Consider the following 22,708-nt stretch of genomic DNA (forward strand, 5'->3'; position numbering starts at 1 on the left):
GCCAGCTGAGGAGATTTTCCTCAGTGCCCTGATGAAAGGTTACTGTCCGTGCAGCAGTTGCATAACAGTAGTACAATGCCAGCAACCCAGTCTCAATTTCCGTCACTCTCTGTAAGGAGATTGTACATTCTCCTCATAACCGTGTGGAATTTGTCAGTGTGCTCCAGCTCCCTCCCTTCCAAGATTATAATCTTCAGCCTCTTCCATGTGTTAGATGTTCTTGGACATGATGATTACCTCTTGTGTGAAAAAGATTTAGGGAAGGTTTGGGTCCACTTTAATGTCCACTACATTTCAATGAATGCGTCTGATGGTGATGGAATTCGGGGCTCTCCAGATGGTATATTTCAGCCCCATTCGCTTTGCTGATATAGTTTCCCGTTCTGTCCCACACCATCCTCCTTCTTTCTTTGGCTGTGTCGTAGATTCAGTGTGGTTTTAACACTGGTTCAGTGTAATTTTTCACCCCAGTTCGGTGTGATTTTAACCCTGGTTACTCTGGTTGTTAACAGCACCGGCTCGGATCCTAACGTTCAGTGGCACTGTGACCACGCCATGGATGAGGGACATCGTGCTGCAGTGCAAAGTGGTTGGAGACCCCACACCAGCTGTCAAATGGATGAAGAACAGGTAACTAGGGAGTCTGCGCCTTGGTTAGGAAGCTGTAGTTTTACTGAACCTCGAAAATCAAGCCAGATACCAGATCAAAGAGAAGGAGTACTTGGCACGGTTTGGTAAAGTAATTCTCAAATATACGAGAATAACTAGACCAATATCTATTGTCCATCCCAATTACCTGTAATGGTGAATTACCTTATTGAATCACTAACACAAGCGGTTTGGCAGATGCTGGGACAACACACAAAATGCTGGAGGAACTCAGAAGGTCAGGCAGCATCTATGGAAATGAATGAGCAGTCAATGTTTCAAACCGAGACCCTTCACCAGGACTGCAAAGGACTTGAACAGAAGATGGAATTAGAAGGTTGTGGAATTACAGAATTACAGAAAGACAGAAGTACAAGCTGCCAGTGATAGTTGAGACCAATTTACACCACCCACCCATTTTCCCTTCACCTGGTCTCTCACCTATCACCTACCAACGTGTCTCCTTCTCATCCCCTCACCTTATTCTGGCTTTGTCACCTTCCTTTCCAGGTCTGATAAAGGATCTTGAACCAAAACATCAACAGCTTATTTCTCTCTGTAGAAGCTCTCAACTTGCTGAGTTCCTCCAGCATCTTGTGTATGTTGTTCTAAATCACTTAGTCCTCATGGTAAAATTACTCCCATTATGATTTAATCTCAGCAAGGATAAAATAATGCCAGAATATCGTCTTGTCACTGCTGTGTTAAACCTTGTCCAGTCACACTCGGAGTATTGTTGCAATTCTAGTCATCTCCTTACAGGAAAGAAATGGAGGCTTTTGAACAGTTTGGGCTGGATTAAGCAGGATTCTGTCCGGACTAGAGGGTATGAGGTATAAGGAGAAGTTGGACAAAAGGGTGATTTTTTTTCTCTAGAGAAATGGAGCCCGAGGGGACACCCGATAGAAGCTCATAAGTTTATGAGAAGCATAGATAATGTAGACAGAACCTTTTTCTGCAGGTAAAAATGTTAAGTACTCAAGGACGTGTATTTAAAGTGAGAGGGGAAAAGTTGAAAGGAGATGTGTGCACCAAGTTTTTACACAGGGAGGTAGCTGCCTGGAACAGTGCCAGGGCCAGTGGTGGAAGCAGATACGATGGTGAGGGGCACTTGAAAATGCAGGGATGAAGCGATATGCATCGCATACAGGAAGAAGAGATTTAGGTTAGTTCAGCATTGTGTTTAGCACGGACACTGTGGGCCGAAGGCCCTTCTTCGGCCCTGTACAGTTCTGTATTCTGTATTATAATAGTGTGTGACCTGGAGGGGAACATGCTAGTGGTGAGATTTCCCTCTGCTATTGGTTTTCTGTTCTTTGCGTGTAGAAGCTCTGGGAAGTGCTGCAGAGAAAGCCTTGGGAACTTGCTATGGTGCATTTTGAGATGGTACAGACCGCTACTACAATGCGTTGGTGGGGGAGAGAGTAAAGGTGCTGAGTGGTTTGTCAGTCAAATGTGCAGCTTTGTACGGTAGCAAACTCTGGATGTTCATGTCCTTAAACTGTGAGGATTTAGCCAATTGTCCACAAAATCCCTTGCATGGCTGCTCTGGACTGTAGGTGAGGAGAGATGAATTAAATTCACTAACACGGATGCTGCTGAATTTAAATTCAGCAGATTCAGTGAAGCTAAAATTTTAAAAAAGCATGCGTAATTAATGGTAACAGTGAGACTGCTGAATTACTGTAAAAGCTCAAATGGTTCCCAACTGTTCTGCCACCCTGATTCCATTTGCTCCATATGACACTAAAATTTGAATGGCATTTGAATGTAAAGCAGGTCTAACCTACACAGTATTGATGCTTGCACCAGGGTGCTGCAAGAAATTTGATGAGCAGAAACAACACTCATTGCTGGTTTGTACCTGTCTTTGTTTGCCATCTTGTTCTCTGCTCTAGCAATGGAACACCAGTCCCCGTGGTAACTGATGGGCGCAGGAGCATCTTTAACAACGGGAGCTTTGTTATCCGCACGGTAAAAGCAGAGGATTCTGGGTACTACAGCTGCACGTCCAGTAACAGCTGGGGATCAGACGAAATTCTCCTCAACCTTCAGGTGCAAGGTGAGCAAAACCCGGTGAAGAGGTACAGTGCAATGGTGGAACCTTTGTACTATTATTTCTTTCATCTTCCTTTTCTGCATCACAGTGCGCTTTTAGGCCTCATTTATTTCTGTTTGATTAGTGGTGAGGTGGATTACCGTGAACTGTGCCACGGTTGATGCCGAGTATTTGCTGAAGGCTGTTTCCCAGAAGAAGCAGGTGAACAGTCCCAAACCACTCTGGTACCCAGGACAACAACGGTATAACAAACTCAGCCAATCAAAGGGCAAAAAGGAATCAATCTTAAAGCTTTAAATTATCTCTCAAACCGTCTTTCTCTCTTTTAGTATCTTTCTCCTTCTCTTACTCCTGCTGTTTTTCTTTCTCACTTTCCCTTTCTCTTGCTACCATCAGGGAGGAGGTACAGGAGCCTGAAGGCACAAACTCAATGATTCAGGAACAGCTTCTTCCCCTCCACCATCCAGTTTCTGGATAGGCATTGAACCCATGAACCCTATCTCACTACTTTTTTGCACTACTTATTTAATTTAATATTTTAAATATATATATACTTCTCACTGCAATTTATAGTTATTATTATGTATTGCAATATACTGCTGCCACATAACAACAAATTTCACTGCATATGCCAGTGATAATAAACCTGATTTTGATTTTCGTACTGTATTTCTCTCTCCCTTTCTCTTTCTCTTACTCCCCTCTCTGTGTGATTCTCTTTCCCTCCATCCCCGTCACTTTCCCTTGGGAATTCTCCACCTCTGTCTCTTGTCAGTGTGCAATGTTGATTCGACGTCAGCGCTGTTAAATGGGACGACACCTCTGTATCTTGCAACATGCAACCACACACCCACTCTACACAGGAGATTCACATAACGACATCTGGAAGCTCCCTATTCTTCCTGTACCTTTAAAGGGATCATCAATTGCAATCGAGCTAGAAAGTTCTGGAAGCAGTCGGTACGTCAGACCAAGTTCTGTGCAGAGACAAATATTCCCTTCAGCCTGATGTCTAGGTGACAATTCCACTAATGGTGTAGCTTGTTAAAGCGAATGCAGACCCAAATGACCTTCCCAGAGGACAAAAGTGCACGGCAAGAGGCTTGCCATGGGTACTTTGCAAGCATTTTCCCCACGTACAGTAGAGTCCACACAGGACAGTGCTGTGGAAGACCCCAATTCTCGAGGAAGGTTCCAATGAAGACACATTTATATTTTCTTATTTAGAGATACAGTGCAGAACATGCCCTTCTTGCCCAATGAGTTGCAGCACCCAGCAAGCCATCCAGGCTAATCATAGGACAATTTACAATGACTGATTAACCCACTAACTGGTACGTCTTTGGGCTTTGGGAGGAAACCAGAGCACCTGGAGGAAACCTACATAGTCATGGGCAGAACGTACAAATGCCTTACAGGCAGCAATGGCCTTGAACTCCAAACTCCGAAACTCCCCAAGCTGTAACTGGGAAGCTACGGTGGCGCCCTAATCACACACTGCCAGTGAAAGTAAAGGCATAGAGCAGATCTGGTGGCTGTCAGTCTCCTGCTACACAACCCTGCAATCAAGGGAGCGGAGCTGGAATAGGGAGCAACCAGAAATCTGCTGGAGGGACTTAGTGGGTCGAACATCACCACAACCTTACAAACAACTGAGCTCAGGCCGAGAAGGTAGGAGACAATGTTCATCTGATTTCTGGCTCCGCTGTCCTTGTCTGCCAAACCAGACCTAGAGTTCAGAGATCACGATCCCAAGTGTATTGTAGTTCCCATCTTACCGTAACTGTAACTTTCGCTGTGTTACTGCTGCTGTGGTTAAACTGCAGCTGGAGGTTCAGAGCATAGGAACAGGTAGGCGCAGTGGAAGGAAGGCATTAAGTTTAAGTATTAATGTTGATCTATTGTTTCGGCTGAACATCAAGCAAGAGGAAATCTCCAGAGGCTGGAAATCCAAGTAACACACACAAAATGCTGGAGGAGCTCAGCAGGCTAGGCAGCATCTAAGAAAAGAGTATTATCAACATTTCAGGCCAAAACCCTTCGGCAGGATGTTTTGGACTGTTCGTTGGGTCTTAATTAGTCACTGTGTCGATGGACAAAGTGCTTGGATCTGTATTTAAGTTTTATTTAGAGACCATAAGACATCACATCATTATGTGCTATGTCATATGACGGACACAATCATAATTGCTCTTGGCAAATTTTTCTCCCAAAGTGGTCTGCCATTGCCTGCTTCTGGGCAGTGTCTTTACAAGATGGGTGACCCCAGCCGTTATCAATACTCTTCCAAGATTGTCTGCCTGGCGTTAGTGGTCTCATAACCAGAACTTGTGATATGCACCATCTGCTCATATGACCATCCAGTACCAGCTCCCATGACTTTACGTGACCCTGATCGGGGGCTAAGCAGGTGCTGCACCTTGCCCAAGGGTGACCTGCAGGCTAGCGGAGAGATGGAACACTTACACTTCCTTTGGTAAAGACGTATCTCCACCCTGGCACCCAACTGCTTAAGAGATAGAAGCTGAATTAGGCCATTTGGCTCAGTGAGTCTGCTCTGCCATGTGACCATAGCTGATTTACTAACCCTCTCAACCCCATTCTCCTGTCTTCTCCCCGTAACATTTGACACCTTGAGTAATCAAGAACCTATCAACCTTTGCCTTAAATATACGCAAAGAGTTGGCCTCCGCAGCCATCTGTGGCAATGAATTACATGGGTTTCATCACCCCTCAGCTAAAGAAATTACTTCTTACCTCTGTTCTAAAGAGACGTCCTTCTATTCTGAGGTTATGCCATCTCCATTTAACACCAGTTTTCTGCGTACTAACAGTGCTTCGCTTTATCTGAAAATTTGACTTTTTATCAATACTACGAGGCTCAGAAGAAAATTAAAAGTTTTTGAAGTTTCAATGTCTTCAGTTCTGACATTGATATACTGTATGTGTGAGAAATTAATGAGAATTGACAGGCAGGTATTTTCATATTGTCTCTAACCTCTGCAGAGTGTTGTCACTTTTAATTACTGATGGCCCTATGGTGACTTTAAACGAATGAACAGGACCTTGAGAAACAATTCCAAGCTAATGTTCTGACACTCATAATTAATATCCTATGGCATAGTTGTCTCATAGCAAGAGCGATTATAGATCTGGACAAGTGATGATGGAATATTAATATTAAACTGGATAGTTTTATAGGCTAAGTGGTGATCGGATGCACAAGCATGTCAAAGTCCCCACTTGCTGAGAAGGAGCTGCAAGGAGAGATTGGTGTAGAGCTTGGTTGAAGACAGATAACAGATAACAGAGCTTGGGCAGTATGATGCAAAGATACCCCACAGATATCACTGTGTAAAGTGGAGGATCGTGTATAATATATACTCGGTAGCCTCTTTATTGGGTATCTCCTGTACCTAATAAAGTGGCACCGAGTGTGTGCTCATGGTCTTCTGCTGCTGTAGCCCATCCACTTCAAGGTTCAACATGTTGTTCATTCAGAGAAGCTCTTCTGCACGCCACTGTTGTAACACGTGGTTATTGACTTCCGGTAAGATGGCGATTGCTTAGCTGCTCTGAACTTTTGTTCCATTACTGTCGCTATCTTTGCACTAAATGTCTCCATTTTTTAAACCTTAGTTAGGAACTTTATTTGGTTTCTTTTACTTGCCTGTGAACACATCTACCTTACAATGTCTAGCAAGAGTTCTAAATCCAGGAGAAAGGAAGTTCCGGCTCTGCCGGCTGAGACCCTCACTGCGCTGGAACAACACCGAGATGATATTTTAAAGGAATTTAGAACCACTTTCAAACAGCTGGAAGCCAAACTGGATCAGATCAACGATAGAGTGGACGAACATGCTGAACACTTACCTCGCATCGATTCGACTTCTGAAGATTTAGAAAGTCGTGTTCGATACTTGGAGACTCTCTGTTCCAGCCTAGAGGAAAAATATAACAAACTCCTTTCCAAAATGGTGGATCTTGAAAATCACAGCAGACGTTGTAACCTTTGAATTCTTGGGTTGCCAGAGGCCACCGAACAGGGATCAACCGTGAAGTTTTTCGCCGAGTTTCTCTGTGAGATATTCGGGAAAGATTTGCTTCCGAACCCGCCTGAGCTCGAAAGGGCACATAGGGTCTACGTTCCCCCCGGAATTCTGGGCTCCCGCCCGCGACCGGTAATTTTGTGCTTTCATCAATACCAGATAAAACACCGACTGATTATGAAGGCACGTCGCAGAGGTACTTTTACTTTCCAAAATACAATCATTCGCTTTGTGGAAGATTTTGCACCCCAGATCTTAAAGATGCGCGCTGAGTAACACGTGGTTATCTGAGTTACTGTCACCTTGCTGTCAGCTTAAACCACTTGAACCAGTCTCTACCATTCTCCTCTGACCTCTTTCATTTACAAGGCATTTTCACCCACAGAACTAGATGTTTTCTTTGTTTTTCACAGCATTCTCTGTAAACTCTGTCGACTGTTGAGCATGATAGTCCCAGGAGTTCAGCAGTTTCTGATGTACTCAAACCACCCCGTCTGGCACCAACAATCATTCCATGGTCAAAGCCACTTAAGATCACATTTCTTTCCCATTCTGATGTTCGGTCTGAACCACAACTGAACCTCTTGGCCGTGTCTGTATGCTTTCATGCATTGAGTTGCCACGCCATGCGGAGTGTAAGAGCAGAGTGCAAAATCATGGAGTACTTTGCCCTCACCAAATAAGTCAAAGAGGGTCTGTGGTACGTGGTAGAAGGTACCAAATGTTCCCCACAAGGAAAGGGACAATTGAAGATACCTGACCTCCTTATACCATCACGATCATGGTAGTAGCAGGAGGTTGGGTGCTGTATTTCCAATTACCGTATCAGTCTGTAACTGAACAATTAGGCTTGATTCCACCAGGCCAAGCTTAGTCTGCAATATAGAAAGTGCATACTAAGGCACATAAGAACATAAGTGCATAAGAAATAGGAGCAGGAGTAGGCCATCTGGCCCGTTGAGCCTGCTCCTCCATTCAATAAGATCATGGCTGATCTGACCATGGACTCATCTCCACCTATCTGCCTTTTCCCCATAACCCTTAATTCCTCAATTATGCCAAAATCTATCCAATCTTGTCTTAAATATATTTACTGAGGTAGCCTCCACTGCTTCACTGGAGAGAAAACCACAGATTCGCCACTCTCTGGGAAAAGCAGTTCCTCATCATCTCTGTCCTAAATCTACTCCCCTGAATCTTGAGGCTCTGTCCCCTAGTTCTCGTCTCACCTACCAGTGGAAACAGCTTTTCTGCATCTATCTTATCTATCCCTTTCATAAATTTATATGTTTCTATAAGATCTCCTCTCATTCTTCTGAATTCCAGTGAGTGCAGACTAAGGAATGCATTATATGAGGTCGTGGATTGGTAGGGATGTGTAAGACATAGCATAATACACAGACTGGGCTGTATAAAGTACAATATGACTCATACTTAGGGAACCCACTCTAAGGAGACTTACAAAAATGTGAACAAACAGATTACAACAACAAAGTAAAATCACAGCTGTGACCGAATACAGGTAATTCAGTGATTTTATTGAGAATATAAAGGGTTTGGATGTTGGGGGGTGTTGTGTGGACTCAATGACTGGGCACTGAGGATGTGTATGAGTGATCCCAAGCATCAATGATTGGTTAGTCAGCTCGGGCACAGAAGCCATATTAGTGAACTCAGGCACAATGAGGCTTATCATTTGAGGGTGGGTTTCTGAGCCCAGGCATTGAGGGCTTATTACTGACCTGACTATAATCGGTGACCACAGGTTTTGAGAGAAAACGTTAGTGAGACCGCATGCTGAGGCTGTATCTGTGATACCAAGCACAGAGCTGTCACCAGATATTGACAGTAACAATCTGTTCTGATTTCCAAACTGATGAGTTCCTAGAATGAAACTCATCTGTAGGGTGGGGAACAGAGTGGCAGATGAAAGTATATGGACGAGAATGTGTAATGTGCAGATGGAAACATCTAAAGTGAAGTGTGACAGTGATAACATTCTACACACACGTTTACAGCCATGATTTCCACCTCTCCTCCCACCTTTCTCTTCTCTCCCCCTCCACCCTATTGCCAATTGTTTTATAGTTTCTTTGTAAAACTGAATATCAGAGCAGTGCATTGAACAAGCTTAATAAGAGCCACAACATCTGTAAACTTGCGATGGTCAGAAGTCTATTTTGCAAAGATGGCATGGATGGACTGTACATTGCATCTCTTGTAACCTCATGCCAAATGGCTGGATGAGAGGTGACCTGATAGAGGTGTATAAGATGATGAGAGGACACCCTTTTCACCCTTGGCTAATGTTTAAGAATTAGGTAAGCACTTGCAGTTATCAGTGCACATGTAGATCTAAGATTAACTGAGGAGATCTCCTATGCAGTACAAAATTAAAGGTAATGATTTTTAATAACATAATAAAGAACCTCTGTTGCCTGTGAAGGAAATACTATCTGTTCACTTGCAAATGCTATACAGTACAGAAGATTGAAGATTCAAGATTGATTAATGTCATTTTCATTTCCAGAACACAAGTGTAACAAAGAACAAAATAATTGTTATTCTGGATCCGATGCAGCACAAAATTCATAGTAAGATAAAGGATACAATAACGTAACACAATAAATATAAATACATAAGATAGCTTATGTACATAAGATCCAGAAACTATAGAAAGGGTGCAGAGGAGATTTACAAGAATGTTGCCTGGATTGGTGAGCATGCCTTATGAAACAGGTTGAGTGAACTCGGCCTTTTCTCCTTGGAGTGACGGAGGATGAGAGGTGACCTGACAGAGGTGTATAAGATGATAAGAGGCATTGATCGTGTGGATAGTCAGAAGCTTTTTCCCAGGGCTGAAAGGGCTAACATGAGGGCACAGTTTTAAGGTGCTTGGAAGTAGGTACAGTGGGGATGTTAGGGATAAGTTTTTTTACACGGAGAGTAGTGAGCGTGTGGAATGGGCTGCCGACAACGGTGGTGGAGGCGGATACAATAGGGTCTTTTAAGAGGCTCCTGGACAGGTACATGGAGCTTAGAAAATCAGAGGGCTATGGGTAACCCTAGGTCATTTCTAAAGTAAGTACATGTTCAATGCAGCTTTGAAGGGCCTGTATCGTGCTGTAGGTTTTCTATGTTTCTATGTTCTACGTTCTACATAGATTGATTGTACATCCGGTTTGTGACATTTGTTCGTACCACTGGACCTGGACTTCTGAGGTTGAGAGAGTGGAACTGCCCCCATACAACGGCTTTTCCAGTTTAAAAACTCTCCCACACAGGTTTCCTGACACCGTGATGGACAGCCACCACCATAAACTACCTGGACATACGTTGACTCTGACAGGAAATGATAAAGTAGTGGTGGTGGGATGGGTTAATGCGTAGAGGTGTTGATCAGCCTTACTATTAGGGGTAAGTAACCGTTTTATGAGTCTGGTGGTCTTGGTGTGAATGCTACGTTGCCTCCTCCCTGATGGGAATGAGACAAAGAGTCTATGAGCAGGGAGAGTGGGATCCTTCATAATGTTATTGGCCTTTCTCTGGCAGCTTTCTGAATATATGTATATCCTTGATGGTGGGCAGGCTAGTGTCACTGATGCATTGGGAAGGTTTGGCTACCTGTTGTAGAGCCCTCCTCAAGTCAAGTCAAGTCACTTTTATTGTCACTTTGAACATAACTGCTGGTACAATACCTAGTAATAATGAGACAAAGTTTTTACAGGACTCAGTACAAAAACTAGACTGAACTATGTAAAAAAAAACACAGAAAAAAAAACTACACTAGACTACAGACCTAACCAGGACTGCATAAAGTGCACAAAACAGTGCAGGCATTACAATAAATAATGAACAGGACAATAGGGCAGTAAGGTGTCAGTCCAGCCTCTGGGTATTGAGGAGTCTGATAGCTTGGGGGCAGGAGGGAGAAGAGATTATATGACAGATGCATAGGGTCCTTCATAATGCTGATTGCTTTGCGGATGCAGCGTGTAGTGTAAATGTCTGTAATGGCGGGAAGAGGGACCCCGATGATCTTCTCAGTTGACCTCACTATCCACTGCAGCTGATAATGAGATGGTGCAATTTCCGAACCGGGCAGTGATGCAGCTGCTCAGGATGCTCTCAATACAACCCCTGCAGAACGTGATGAGGATGGAGGGGTGGTGAGAGATGGACTTTCCTCAGCCTTCGCAGAAACTAGAGATGCTGCTGGGCTTTCTTTGCTATGGAACTGGTGTTGAGGGACCAGGTAAGATTCCACCACAGTGCAGTTTCCGTACCACACAGTGATGCAGCTTGTTAGGATGTTCTCTACTGAGCATCTGTAGAAGGACGTGGGTATGGACCTGCATAGTGCAGAAGAGTGGGCCCTTTCCATGCTTATCTTAACCCTGTACCCATACTTTCTTTCCAACAGTTCCCCCGGACCAACCACGTCTAACAGTGTCCAAGACGACCTCAAATTCCATCACGCTTTCCTGGATACCAGGTGACAATGGTGGGAGCTCCATTCGAGGTAGGAGGCCTTCAAGAAATCTGTTCTGTGGTGAACACAACCTTCCTTCACTGTTGTTGCGTTACAGTATGGCATGAAGCATAGTGGTTAAGCGATCTGGAGGCACAAGTTCGAATCCCACCACAACAGGTGGGGAATTTTAAGATCATAGTATTTAAATAAATCCTGCATAAGAAGCAAGCATCAATCCATGAAAGGAGTCATACAAATCTATTTAATTCACCAGTGTCCTTCAGAGGAGGACATTTTCTCTCCTCACTTCATCCTAATGATTCCATTAGAGAGTGAGATTCCATTCAGAGAGTGAGAAAGAAAAAGGTGGAGAAGACAGACAGACAGGCAGAGAGAGAGAGGAAAAGAGTAAAAGGAGTGGAGAGAGAGAAAAAGAAAGAGGTAAGGGAAAGAGACAGATATAGAGAGGAAGAGAGAGGGGAGTGAGAGAAAGGGAGAGAGGCAGACAGACTGGAAGAGGGAAAGAGAAGGGAGGAGTGAGGGAGTTCAAAAATGGATGGACAATACACAGCAGCTTTGCCAGCAGCACCATTGACAGGGAATTAATAAAATACTAACAACTACTTAGCAGAAGCCACTCCATCCTGCTAACAAAAAAGAAAATGGAAGAGACTGTAGGTGTGGAACTCTGGAACAAGGCCAGAGCACTGGAAGATTTTGACAGAACACTCAGCAGCTGTACAGGCAAAAGGGTGTAAGTCAACATTTTGGATACAGACCCACAGCTACTCTGAGCAGGATTGCTTGTAGAGGGGACATTGTGGGAGAGGGGATGGTAACCCACATTGTCTCAGTTCTGTTCTCCCGTGTACCCGCCCACCTCATTTTTCCCCCTTTGCACATCTCACTCATCCATCTTCTCCCTCCTGGTTCCACTTGTCCATCATTCTTTCCTCACCTGGTTTCACCTACCAGCCAGTGGTCTGCTATGTACCAGTAACCCTTCTCAATGCTGATGTAGGGTCTCAAACTGAAACACTTTGGGCCGAGACCCATCTTCAGGGTTGAAAAGGAAAAGGGAAGAAGCCAAAATAAGAAACTGGGAGGAGGGGAAAGACTACAAGCTGGAAGGTGAAAGTTGAAGACAGGTGAGGGTTAAGCAGCAGAGGGGGATGAAGCGAAAAGCTGGCAATTGATAGTAGATAGGGTTAAGAGAAGGGAAGGGGCACCAGAGAGAGGTGGTAGAGAGATTAGAATAGGAGGAGTAGGAATGGAGTCAGGATGGGGAATGAAACAGGAGGGGGGGTGGGGAGAAATTACCAAAAGTTGGAAAAATTAATGTTTATGCCTTTAGGTTGGAGGCTACCCAAACAGGGTGCGAGGTGTAGCTCCGCCAGCCTGAGAGTACCTAATCATAGCAGTAGAGGAAACCATGGACTGACATATTGGAATGGGAAGTGGAATTAAAATGGTTGATCACCAGGAAGTGCTCCCTATTACGGTTTGCTCCTTTATGGGTAGCCTCCAACCTTATGGCCCAAAACATTAACCCTATCCCTCTCTGTAGATGCTGCCTGACCTGCTGAGATCCTCCAGCATTTTATTTATTTAGAGATAGAGCGTGGAACAGACCCTTCTGGCCCTAATGAGCCAAACTACCTGGCATCCCATCTATTTAACACTACCCTCATCACAAGACAATTTACAATGACCAATTAACCGAGCATCTGGTAGGTCTTCGGACTGGGGGAGAAAACCAGAGAACCCGGAGGAAACCCACGCGGTTCACAGGGAGAATGTACAAACTCCTTACATTCAGCGCAGAATTGATCTCCACACTCCAGAATGCCCAGCGGTAATCGTGCCACACAAACCACTGCACTACCATGGCATTCTGTATGCGTTTCCAGCACCTACAGAATCTCTTGTGTTTATGATTGCCTTCACAGATGTTGCTTGACCTACTAGATTCTTCTAATGCCTTGTTTTTAGAGAAGGAAGCTAGGAGAAGGCTAATATCAGCCATCATTACTGACAGCCTCATTATTTTGCACTGCTTATATTTATATGTTTCTAATTGCAGTTTACAGTTTCTTTATGTATTGTACTCAGTGCTCTGCAAAACAGCAAATATCACGACATACGTCAGTGATAATAAACCTAATTCCTACTATGATTAGATGACTCCAGGTGTCCGTTTCTGAGGTCTAACCTCCAAGTGGGTTCAATGTTAACTTGCTTTAAGAAAAAAATTACAATTTGCTAAAAAAAAAAATGTATTTCATTATCTTTGCACTTTGGTGAAAAGAAAAGTTTTATTTTAAGATTTGTTCATATTGGCTCTCAATGAGGAGCACTTCCATGTTCCAGCTTTGAGTGGGGTCAGAGGTTACATGGGAGACCAGGTCTGGCCGGAGTATGGAGCGGATGCTCCCAGGAAGGAGCGGGTTATGTTGAGGATGCCAGTCTTCCATAGGCTGTATGGTTGGCCTCCAGGCTGAGGTTTGCAAAGGGATTCAATTTTGTTAAGCAGCCCATTTTCTGAGCTGTGAATTTGTCACAGGAGTAAATCAAAGGGGAGCGTTGAACATTCTGATGAGCTGGAGTTTAATTAACTTACCACAGTAAACTGCCATTATTTCCCATGATCCTTTGTGCTGGCTAGAATCCTGATTATTTTCCAAATGAATTGATTTGTAGTCACGGATACAGAGCCATCTCATTAACAGATCTAGTTTCTCAGCCAAGTTTATCGTCTGGATCACCATAAACACAGAATATGATGGAGCCGGACAGAAAATCTTTCCTAATAGAACTGGGTGTTGTAAGAACTAATTGCCAAAGCACTGAAAGGGAATTGGGAAAGCTCTGGCTATTCTCTAAACTCTAACTTGCATTCTGAATCTGCTGATGAACACAATTGATTTTTATTTGCTTGTAAGCAATCCCCTCAGTTCACTGGTGATGAATGCATGCTGTTCTCTTCTTAAGGTTACATCTTGCAGTACTCAGAGGACAACAGTGAGCAGTGGGGCAGCTTTCCCATCAGCCCCAGTGAGCGCTCATATCGTCTGGAGAACCTGAAGTGTGGGACATGGTACAAGTTCACCTTGACAGCACAGAATGGAGTGGGACCTGGCCGCATCAGTGAAATCATTGAGGCCAAGACACATGGGAAAGGTACAGGGCTCTTTATCCAAATAGCAGAAAAATATTTACTCCCTACGTGAAGGATCTTAACAATTTCCTTATTTTTAACACTTCCAAGCTGCTGGGATTTCATCTCCACCTCCCTCTTCCTCTCCTTCCTCTCCCTCCCTCTCCCTCTTCCTCCCCCTCCCTCCTCTCCCCCTCCCTGTCCCTCTCCCTCCCTCTTCTTCCTCCCCTCCCTCCCTCCGATTCTCGTTTACACTATCTAATTCTCTCTCTCCGTTTCACAGTCCTTCACCTTCCCAGCTCCTACCCCCTCTGTATATCGACCCATTTAAGTCACTCCTCAAAACATCTTAACCCAACTGGCTGTAATCATTTTATGTGTACAGGGGTCAATTTTTAACTCCTAATTCTCTTGCTAAGCACCTTGGGACACTGTTAATAAACAAAGGGACATTATCAATCCAACTGGCTGGTTGTCCTGGACCTCACAGTTCCACTGACTGACTACACTTGACCTTACCCGAAAAGGTCAAGAAACGATCACTAGCCCTGATTGACTGCCTCATATCACCTGACCTGTTGCAACTCATCATGGAGACAGACGATTGCCATCTAAGCTAATTCCATTTCCTGCATTTGGCCCTTATCCCTCTAAACCTTTGCTATCCCTGAACCTGTCCAAATGTATTTCAAATGTTATTAATTTATCTGCCTTAACCACTTCCTCGAGCAGCTCATTCCACATACTGGTCACTGGGTGAAAATAAGGTCTCAATTAAATCTCAAATAAGGTCTCAATTAAATCTATAACTCTGTCCTCCAGTTCTTAATGTCTTAACCTTGTGGAAATGGCTGTATGCAATTTTTTTTTTGTTGCATATTCAGTTCCATTGACCTGGGGCAGGCAGTGCGTATCCCTTTACAGCACCTACAATTGGAAGATTGGGGTTCAAGTCCCGTCGGTGCCTCCAGAGAGGTTTATCTTCTTCCCGTGACTGTGTGGGTTTCCTCTGGGTACTCCGCTTCCTCCACATTCCGGACGGTATATGGGTTAGGGTTAGTAAGCTGTGGGCATGGTGGGCTGGCAGCAGAAACAGGGCAACACTCGCATATCTTTGGACTGTGTTGGTCATCGACACAGATTATGCCTTTTCCTGCATGTTTCAGTGCTTCAGTGTAAATGTGACACATAAAACTAATCTTTAATCTAAGTGGATGTTGGAGAGGTTAAGCATAACCAACAGCTGATGCCTATTTGCCACCAACGAGCAGAGATAGATTGCCTCGATTCAGAGATAAAGGGCAGCAGCTTGGTTACCCTGTCGGAGGGCAGGTAATACTTGGGGGGGGGGGGGGGGGGTTTACAGCTCAGCAGCTGACAGCACTGAGGAAAGATGAAGAAGGAAGATGGAACATTCTGCCAAGACCGACAATGAACTGCAAGTCTGCACTCAAAAATCAGCTGCCATTTACTTCATTTACCTGCTACAGAGGCTTCTTGCGGTCCAACTATACACACGCTTCATTGTAACTGCCACCTTATGGCTTCAAGTTGTCCTCGAGTTTCCATAGTTATCAAAACATACAGGCTGTACAGATCAAAACACTACAAGAGGTCAGGAATGAGTGATTATTTTAACCTTTTGCTTGCTGGAACGGAGATCAATTCCTACTATGCTTCAAAGTTCCAAGTAAACTTATTATCAACATCCATAACAATAAGTTACCATATGCTACATTGAAATTCATCTTCTTGCAGGCATTTACAGGGGAAAAAAGAAATACAATATAATTTTGCAAAAAGCTATACATAAGCAGAAAGTACTGACAAACAACTGATGTGAAAAAGAGGACAAACTGCAAATAAGAAAATGACACTGAGAACACGAGTTGCAAAGAGCCTTTGAAAGTGAGTCTGCAGGTGGTAGGATCAGTTCAGAGCACTGGTGAATGAACTTTGTCCTTATTCTAGACTGTTGAAAGTGGGAAATAAAAAAGAACACACTGTCTTCTAGAAATCCATCCCCATCTCTAGCTCTAAACATACAACATTATAGTGCAGGTCTTCCCCAGGAAATAGTAAGGTTCGTTTCTGTGAACTGTTAGCAGCCCAATCAGTTCGCTGTTTGGAAAGGTGGCTTCATGCCAACCTCCCAGGCAGGAAAAGATGCCCGCAGCCCTGTAGTAGCTGGCAAATCCATCCTTCCAGTTTCCCTGACACTTGGTCCTATGTACGGGCTGTACACAAGTCAGATGTTGGGTAAGCTGTACTCATTTTCTAAAGTTCACCTCTATTCTAGTCACTAGGATTGAATTTCAGAGGGAGATACAATGTTCTGTCACTACTGCATGAACAGCACAGTGGCACAGTAAGTGGAGCTGCTGCCTCCCGCCTTCAAAGGAAATGTTCCAATTCCGATCGATAGTTCTGGCTGTGTAGAAATTTCATGTCCTCCCCCGAAAACCAGTTCTCCCGGGTGACTTGGTTTTCTCCCAGATCCGAAAGAAGGGCACGCAGTAGGCTAACTGGCCACTGGTAGGAGAGTCAGAGAGGAGTTAATGGGCACCCAAGAGTAGACTGACTTGAAAGGAATAAGTGGGCGAGTAACAGGAGCGGCATAAACCAGATGGGAGGAATGGTCACTTTTTGTTGAAAGGAGATATTAGAATAATAGGAGAATTTGGGAAAATGGTACAATGAGCACTACTGTCCAAGGGGAAATACTACGCATTAGGTTTTAATATTTAATTAACTTTCCAGCACACTCCCTCAGTATTTTGGTTTATTTTTGTGATGGTTCAGTAGTGGAATATAACAAGTGTGGAGCCATGTTTGTTGAGCACCCCTTGGTTAATTCTAGCCTATTCTTTCGATAACTTCCGCTATCGAGATACCGGGCTGAGCTCAATCCTCCGGTGATGTGACATACCATTTATTATCAAAGTATACAACTCTGAAATTCTTCTTCTCTGGGTAGCCATGAAACCAAGAAGGAAAAGAAAGGCAGCACCATCATCAACCCCCAACCCAAACTCCACCCCCCATGCAAAAAATGCACAAAATAGAACAGGCATTTCGACTGCCAAATACCCACTCCACGCACAAAACAAAATGCGGAAGATCGGGCGAAAAACACAGAATATGAAAAACTATAGGACTGAGAAAAACTGTCTACAGTCCAAGTCCACATCCAAAACACAGAAAATCTGGGCAACATTCTCCAGGTACAGTGGCAGACTCTCTGCTCCTCAGTAACAGAGCTACCAAGAGGCAGGCAGCTGGCGCTCACCTTTCACGTTCACCTTGATATTTCAATCTCCTTCGTCGCTTTAATCAGCGAAATAGAGTCAAACATTGGCTCATGCCCCGTCCCACAGCCTGCCCGCCATGAGGTATGCTCGTGCTGTCTCTGCCTCTCGCAGAGCACTGGATGATCTACAAACAGGCTCCAACAGTTACAGGATCACATCCAAGATGAAAAACAAATGTAAGAGATATAAAAGAAGTGAAATATATGGTTTCATGGTCTATCCAGAAGAGGTCAACTGAAGGAACATTGTACACAGGTGCCATCTTGACCAGTCTTGAAACAATTAGATCATAATCAGCTCCCACCTACCCAAGTAGAATAGTGTGAGCTGCCTCAACGACTATTATCCAGTAGCATTCAGATGCAATGCTTTGAGAGGTTACTCATAGCTAGAATTAACTCCTGCCTCAGCAAGGACCTGGACCCACTGCAATTTGCCTATCACCACAATAGGTCTACAGCAGACACAATCTCAATGGCTCTTCATGTGGCCTTAGATCATTTGGGCAATACAAACACCTCTGTCAGGATGTTGTTCATCAACAATAGCTCATTGTTTAACACCATCATTCCTATAGTCCTGATGGATAAGCTACAGAATGTAGGCCTTTGTATCTCCCTCTGCAAATGGATCGTCAACTTCCTAACTGGAATATAACAATCTGTACGGTAATATTATCTCCTCCTCGCTGATGACCAACATTGGCACTCCTCAGGGATGTGTGCTTATCCCACTGATAAGTTCTACTCTACTCTCTCTACACCCATGACTGTGTAGCTAGACAGAGCTCAAATGCCATCTATAAATTTGCTGGTAATATAATTACATTGTTGGCAGAATCTCAGATGGAGATGAGGAGGCGTACAGGGGCGGAATATACCAGCTGGTTGAGTGGTGTCGCAGCCACGAGCTTGCACTCAATGCCAGTAAGACCAAGGTTGTGGACTTCAGGAAGGAGAAGTTGAGGGAACACACATCAGTCCTCAGAGAGAGATCAGCAGTGGAAAGGGTGAATACTTTCAAGTTCCTGGGTGTCAACATCTCTGAGGTTCTATAATAGGTGTAACATATTGATACAATTACAAAGAAGGCATGACAGTGGCTATACTTCATTCAGAGTTTGAGGAGACTTGGAGTGTGAAGATACAAAGTACAAAGTATATTTATTATCAAAGTATTCATACTATATAAACCTTGAAATTCGTCTTCTTACAGGCAGCCACAAAAACAAAGAAACCCAATTGAACCCATTAAAAAAGACCATCAAACACCCAATGTGCAAAAAAAAAGAACAAATAGTGCAAGCAATAAAAAAAACAAGTAACACTTAGAACAAAACGTAATGAAAGTGAGTTCATAGCCATGAAACCAGTTCATTGCTACAACAGGTCCAGGAGTTCATTACCTGCAAGCCACAGCCTCTGTTCCGTGCAGAGACAATTAAACCTTGCAGAGCAGTAAGCTGAACACCAGCCCATTCCTTACCTCTGGCACCGACACCCCAACTTTTTCAATTTGTCATTGCCTTATATCGACCAAACATCAGTTCACTCCTTGCTCTCGGGCCCATGCCCCACCGCCTTGATTTGACCCATACCTGACCTTTTCAATCTGGCCGAGCGCCTAAGTTGGCCAAACATCGGCACATTCCTCAATCTTGCACCCGGACACTCGCAAGTTTCTACGGATGCACCGTGAAGATCATTCTAAATGGTTGCATCATCGTCTGGTGTGGAGGGGCCACTGCACAAGATTGGGAAAAAAACTGTAGAACATTAGAAACTCAGCCAGCTCCATCATGGGCACTAGCCCCCCTGGCAATGAGGGCACCTTCAAAAGTCCCAGAACATGCTGTCTTCTCCTTGCTACCGTTAAGGACGAGGTACTGGAGCTTAAGGATACACACTCAACATTTCAGGAACAGCTTCTTCCCCTCTGAATGGACATTGAACTGATGAATACTATCTCACTACCTCTGTTTTTTCACTACTTATTTAATTTATATATAATTATTTATTGAAATTTATAGTTTTTTTATTATGTATTCCAATGTACTGCTGCTGAAAAAGAACAAATTTCATGACATATGCCAGTGATATTAAACCTTTTCTGATTTGAGCTGTTTGGCTGTAACAGTAACCCCTTGCTTAAATTCTTTGAGCTGAATGCTTCATGATGGCTGGGATGCCAGACCAAAGCTGCAGGAATTCATATTCCTCATGAAGAGTGGTTTCTGTTAAACTGTGGATCTTGTCTCTGACTCTGCAAGTGTTTGTTGCTCTGTAGTGCTAGAGGCTGGGATTTGCTCCGCTCTCCGCAGCACTAAGGCGGTGACTGACAGATTGCTCTGGATGCTCCTGTCTGCGAGCTCCACGATAATTTGCCCCACTGCGTGATGGATGAACTGAGGCTGAGGCTCTGGGCCTGCTCCTGCTGCATGTCTATGGACTCACTTTCGTTCCGAATGCTGTTGCTTGTTCCTATTGTTTGCACGATGTGTGTGTGTGTGTGTGTGTGTGCGCGCGTATGTGTGTATGTGTGTGTGTGTGTTTTTCTCTCCGCGCATTGATCTTTTTTTTAATGGATTCTTTCGAGTTTCTTGTTTTGTGGCTGTCTGTAAGCAGACGAATCTCAAGTTATATAACTTATACATACTTTGATAATAAATGTATTTTGAATGTTGGTCAGATTGATCCAGATTTTTAAGAGTGCCAGAGAAAACAGGCCAGATTCATTATTTTGTGTTTAGCTTTTACAAAATCAGTGTTTAGATATATCCAGCAGGGGGAGGCAAAACTCTGGTTCACTTGGCGTTACCCTGCCTTTGAAACCAAAAGCAGCAAATTAGAATGCAAAGTGGTAGAGGCAGGTTTGATTTTGTCATTTAAAAAAAATTGGATAGGTATATGGACAGGAAAGGAATGGAGGGTTAGGGCTGAGTGCAGGTCGATGGGACTAGGTAAGAGTAAGCGTTCGGCACTGACTAGAAGGGCCAAGATGGTCTGCTTCCGTGCTGTAATTGTTATATGGTTATATAAAAAAAACCATATCAGAAAAGAACAATGGAAATAGTAAAGTCATAAGGGAAATGGGTCCAGTATTCAACAAAACGTTCCATACTGTCACAGCAGGTATGCATCATAGTTAGCTATGGAAAAGATGACAACAGAAGCCTTGGCCTACACTTCTTTCCCACATGATTTATTTCTATAATTAGTAAACAAAAATATTGAAATAAATATTAAGTACAACCATTCTCTGCTGTGAGAGGCATGGCGAGCATTTGGGGACCATGAGGCAGTACACAAGCTGCTTTGTCTTCAACTGTAGTTAAGTACAGGTATCCTTAAATAGAAGTGGTAAGTACAGCCCAGTCCATAAAAGGCAAAGCCCTCTCCTTCACTGAGCTCATCTACAAGCAGCACTGCCTCAAGAAAGCAGCATCCATCATCAGGGACTTGGAGCGTCCAGTTGATGGTTGATTCTTGCTGCTGCCATCAGGAAGGAGGTCCCATGAGCCTTAGGTCCCATACCACCAGGTTCAGGAACAGTTATTACCCTTCAACCATCAAATTCCTGAACCTGTGTGAATAACTTCACTCACCTCACTGAACTGATTTCACAACCAATGGATTCACTTGTTCATATGTATTTAATTATTTATTGATAGCTTTTTTTGTATTTATTTGTATTCTTTCGGGCATTGCTTGTCAGTCTTTGTGTGTCTTTCATTGACACTATTGACTTTCTTTGCTTTTCTGTGAATGCCTGCCAGAAAGTGAATCTCAGGGTATCGTGACATAGTAAAATGATTCAATGATTATTGATTGAGGATATTCACTCAGTGGTCACTTTGTTGTACACCTGCTCATTAATGCAAATATCTAATTAGCCAAAAATTAGATATTTGACAGCAAGTCAATGCACAAAAGCACACAGACATGGTCAAGAGGTTCAGCTGTTATTCAGACCAAACATCAGAATTTGGAAGAAATGTGATCCAAGTGATATTGACCGTGGAATGATGGTTGGTGCCAGATGGGGTGGTTTGAGTATCTCAGAGATTGCTAATTTCCTGGGATTTTCATGCACAGCAGTTTATGGAGGATGGTGCAAGAAACAAAAAACATCCAGTGAGCAGTTATTCTGTTTTGTGTGTGAAAACACCTTCTTAATGAGAGAGGTCAGAGAAGAATGGACTGACTGGTTCAAGCAAACAGGAAGGCAATGGTGACTCAAATAACTACACATTACAACAGTGGGGTGCAGAAGAGCATCTCTGAATGCACAACATGTTGAACCTTGAAGTGGATGGGCTACAGCAGCAGAAGACCATGAACATGCACACAGTGGCTACTTTATTAGGTACAGGAGGTAAACAAGACCTCACACTTCAGAAGCTTCTTTTTTTCTAAGCTCAGGAGAAACCATTGTTTGATAGAATTCCTGGTGCCAAGCAAGAATTGCCATCTGTTTGCCCCTGGATGCCTCTGCTCATAGTTGTTTCTTCTTAAGGCCTTGAAAATTATTCAGGCATTGGAGATAGAAGCATGGTTAGAACAGTTTCAGAGGACATATTCAGCCACTGAATGTAATCATAGCTTACCATCTACCTCCCTGTCAGTGTCCTATAATGCCTTTTGCATTTGGAAATTTTTCTAAAGATTAAGAAATTTTAAAGACCAGATTTTTTTTGTCATACGTACGCTGAAACATCAAAACATATGGTAAAGTGCATTGTCAATGACCAGCACAGTCCAAGGGGCAGTCCACAAGTGTCACCATGCTTCCAGCACCAAGATAGCTTGTCCACAACATATTAACCGGTACATCTTTGGAACGTGGGTGGAAGCCAATGCGCTCATAGGGAGAATGTACTTCTTACAGACCCCAGAGGGAATTGAATCTGGATTGCTGGCACTGTAAAGCATTATGCTAAGAGTTACGCCCCTCTTTCTTAAACATATCAGGGAGCTTCACCTCTGTAAATTTCTATGGTAATAAATTCCA

General features: G+C 43.6%; 1 protein-coding gene across 1 annotated transcript in view; it reads left to right on the plus strand.

The window, feature by feature from the left end:
- The window catches only part of LOC132393479 (cell adhesion molecule DSCAM-like), a 702,534-nt gene that overhangs the window by 615,967 nt on the left and 63,859 nt on the right, over positions 1–22,708 (plus strand). Inside the window, exons 22-25 of the mRNA XM_059968761.1 lie at positions 513–630; positions 2,547–2,710; positions 11,180–11,278; positions 14,222–14,410. Of these exons, the coding sequence (XP_059824744.1) occupies positions 513–630; positions 2,547–2,710; positions 11,180–11,278; positions 14,222–14,410 (570 nt within the window). The remainder of the gene's footprint in view (positions 1–512; positions 631–2,546; positions 2,711–11,179; positions 11,279–14,221; positions 14,411–22,708) is intronic.

This window comes from Hypanus sabinus, chromosome 4, assembly GCF_030144855.1.
Source record: "Hypanus sabinus isolate sHypSab1 chromosome 4, sHypSab1.hap1, whole genome shotgun sequence".
Taxonomy (NCBI): Eukaryota; Metazoa; Chordata; class Chondrichthyes; order Myliobatiformes; family Dasyatidae; genus Hypanus; species Hypanus sabinus.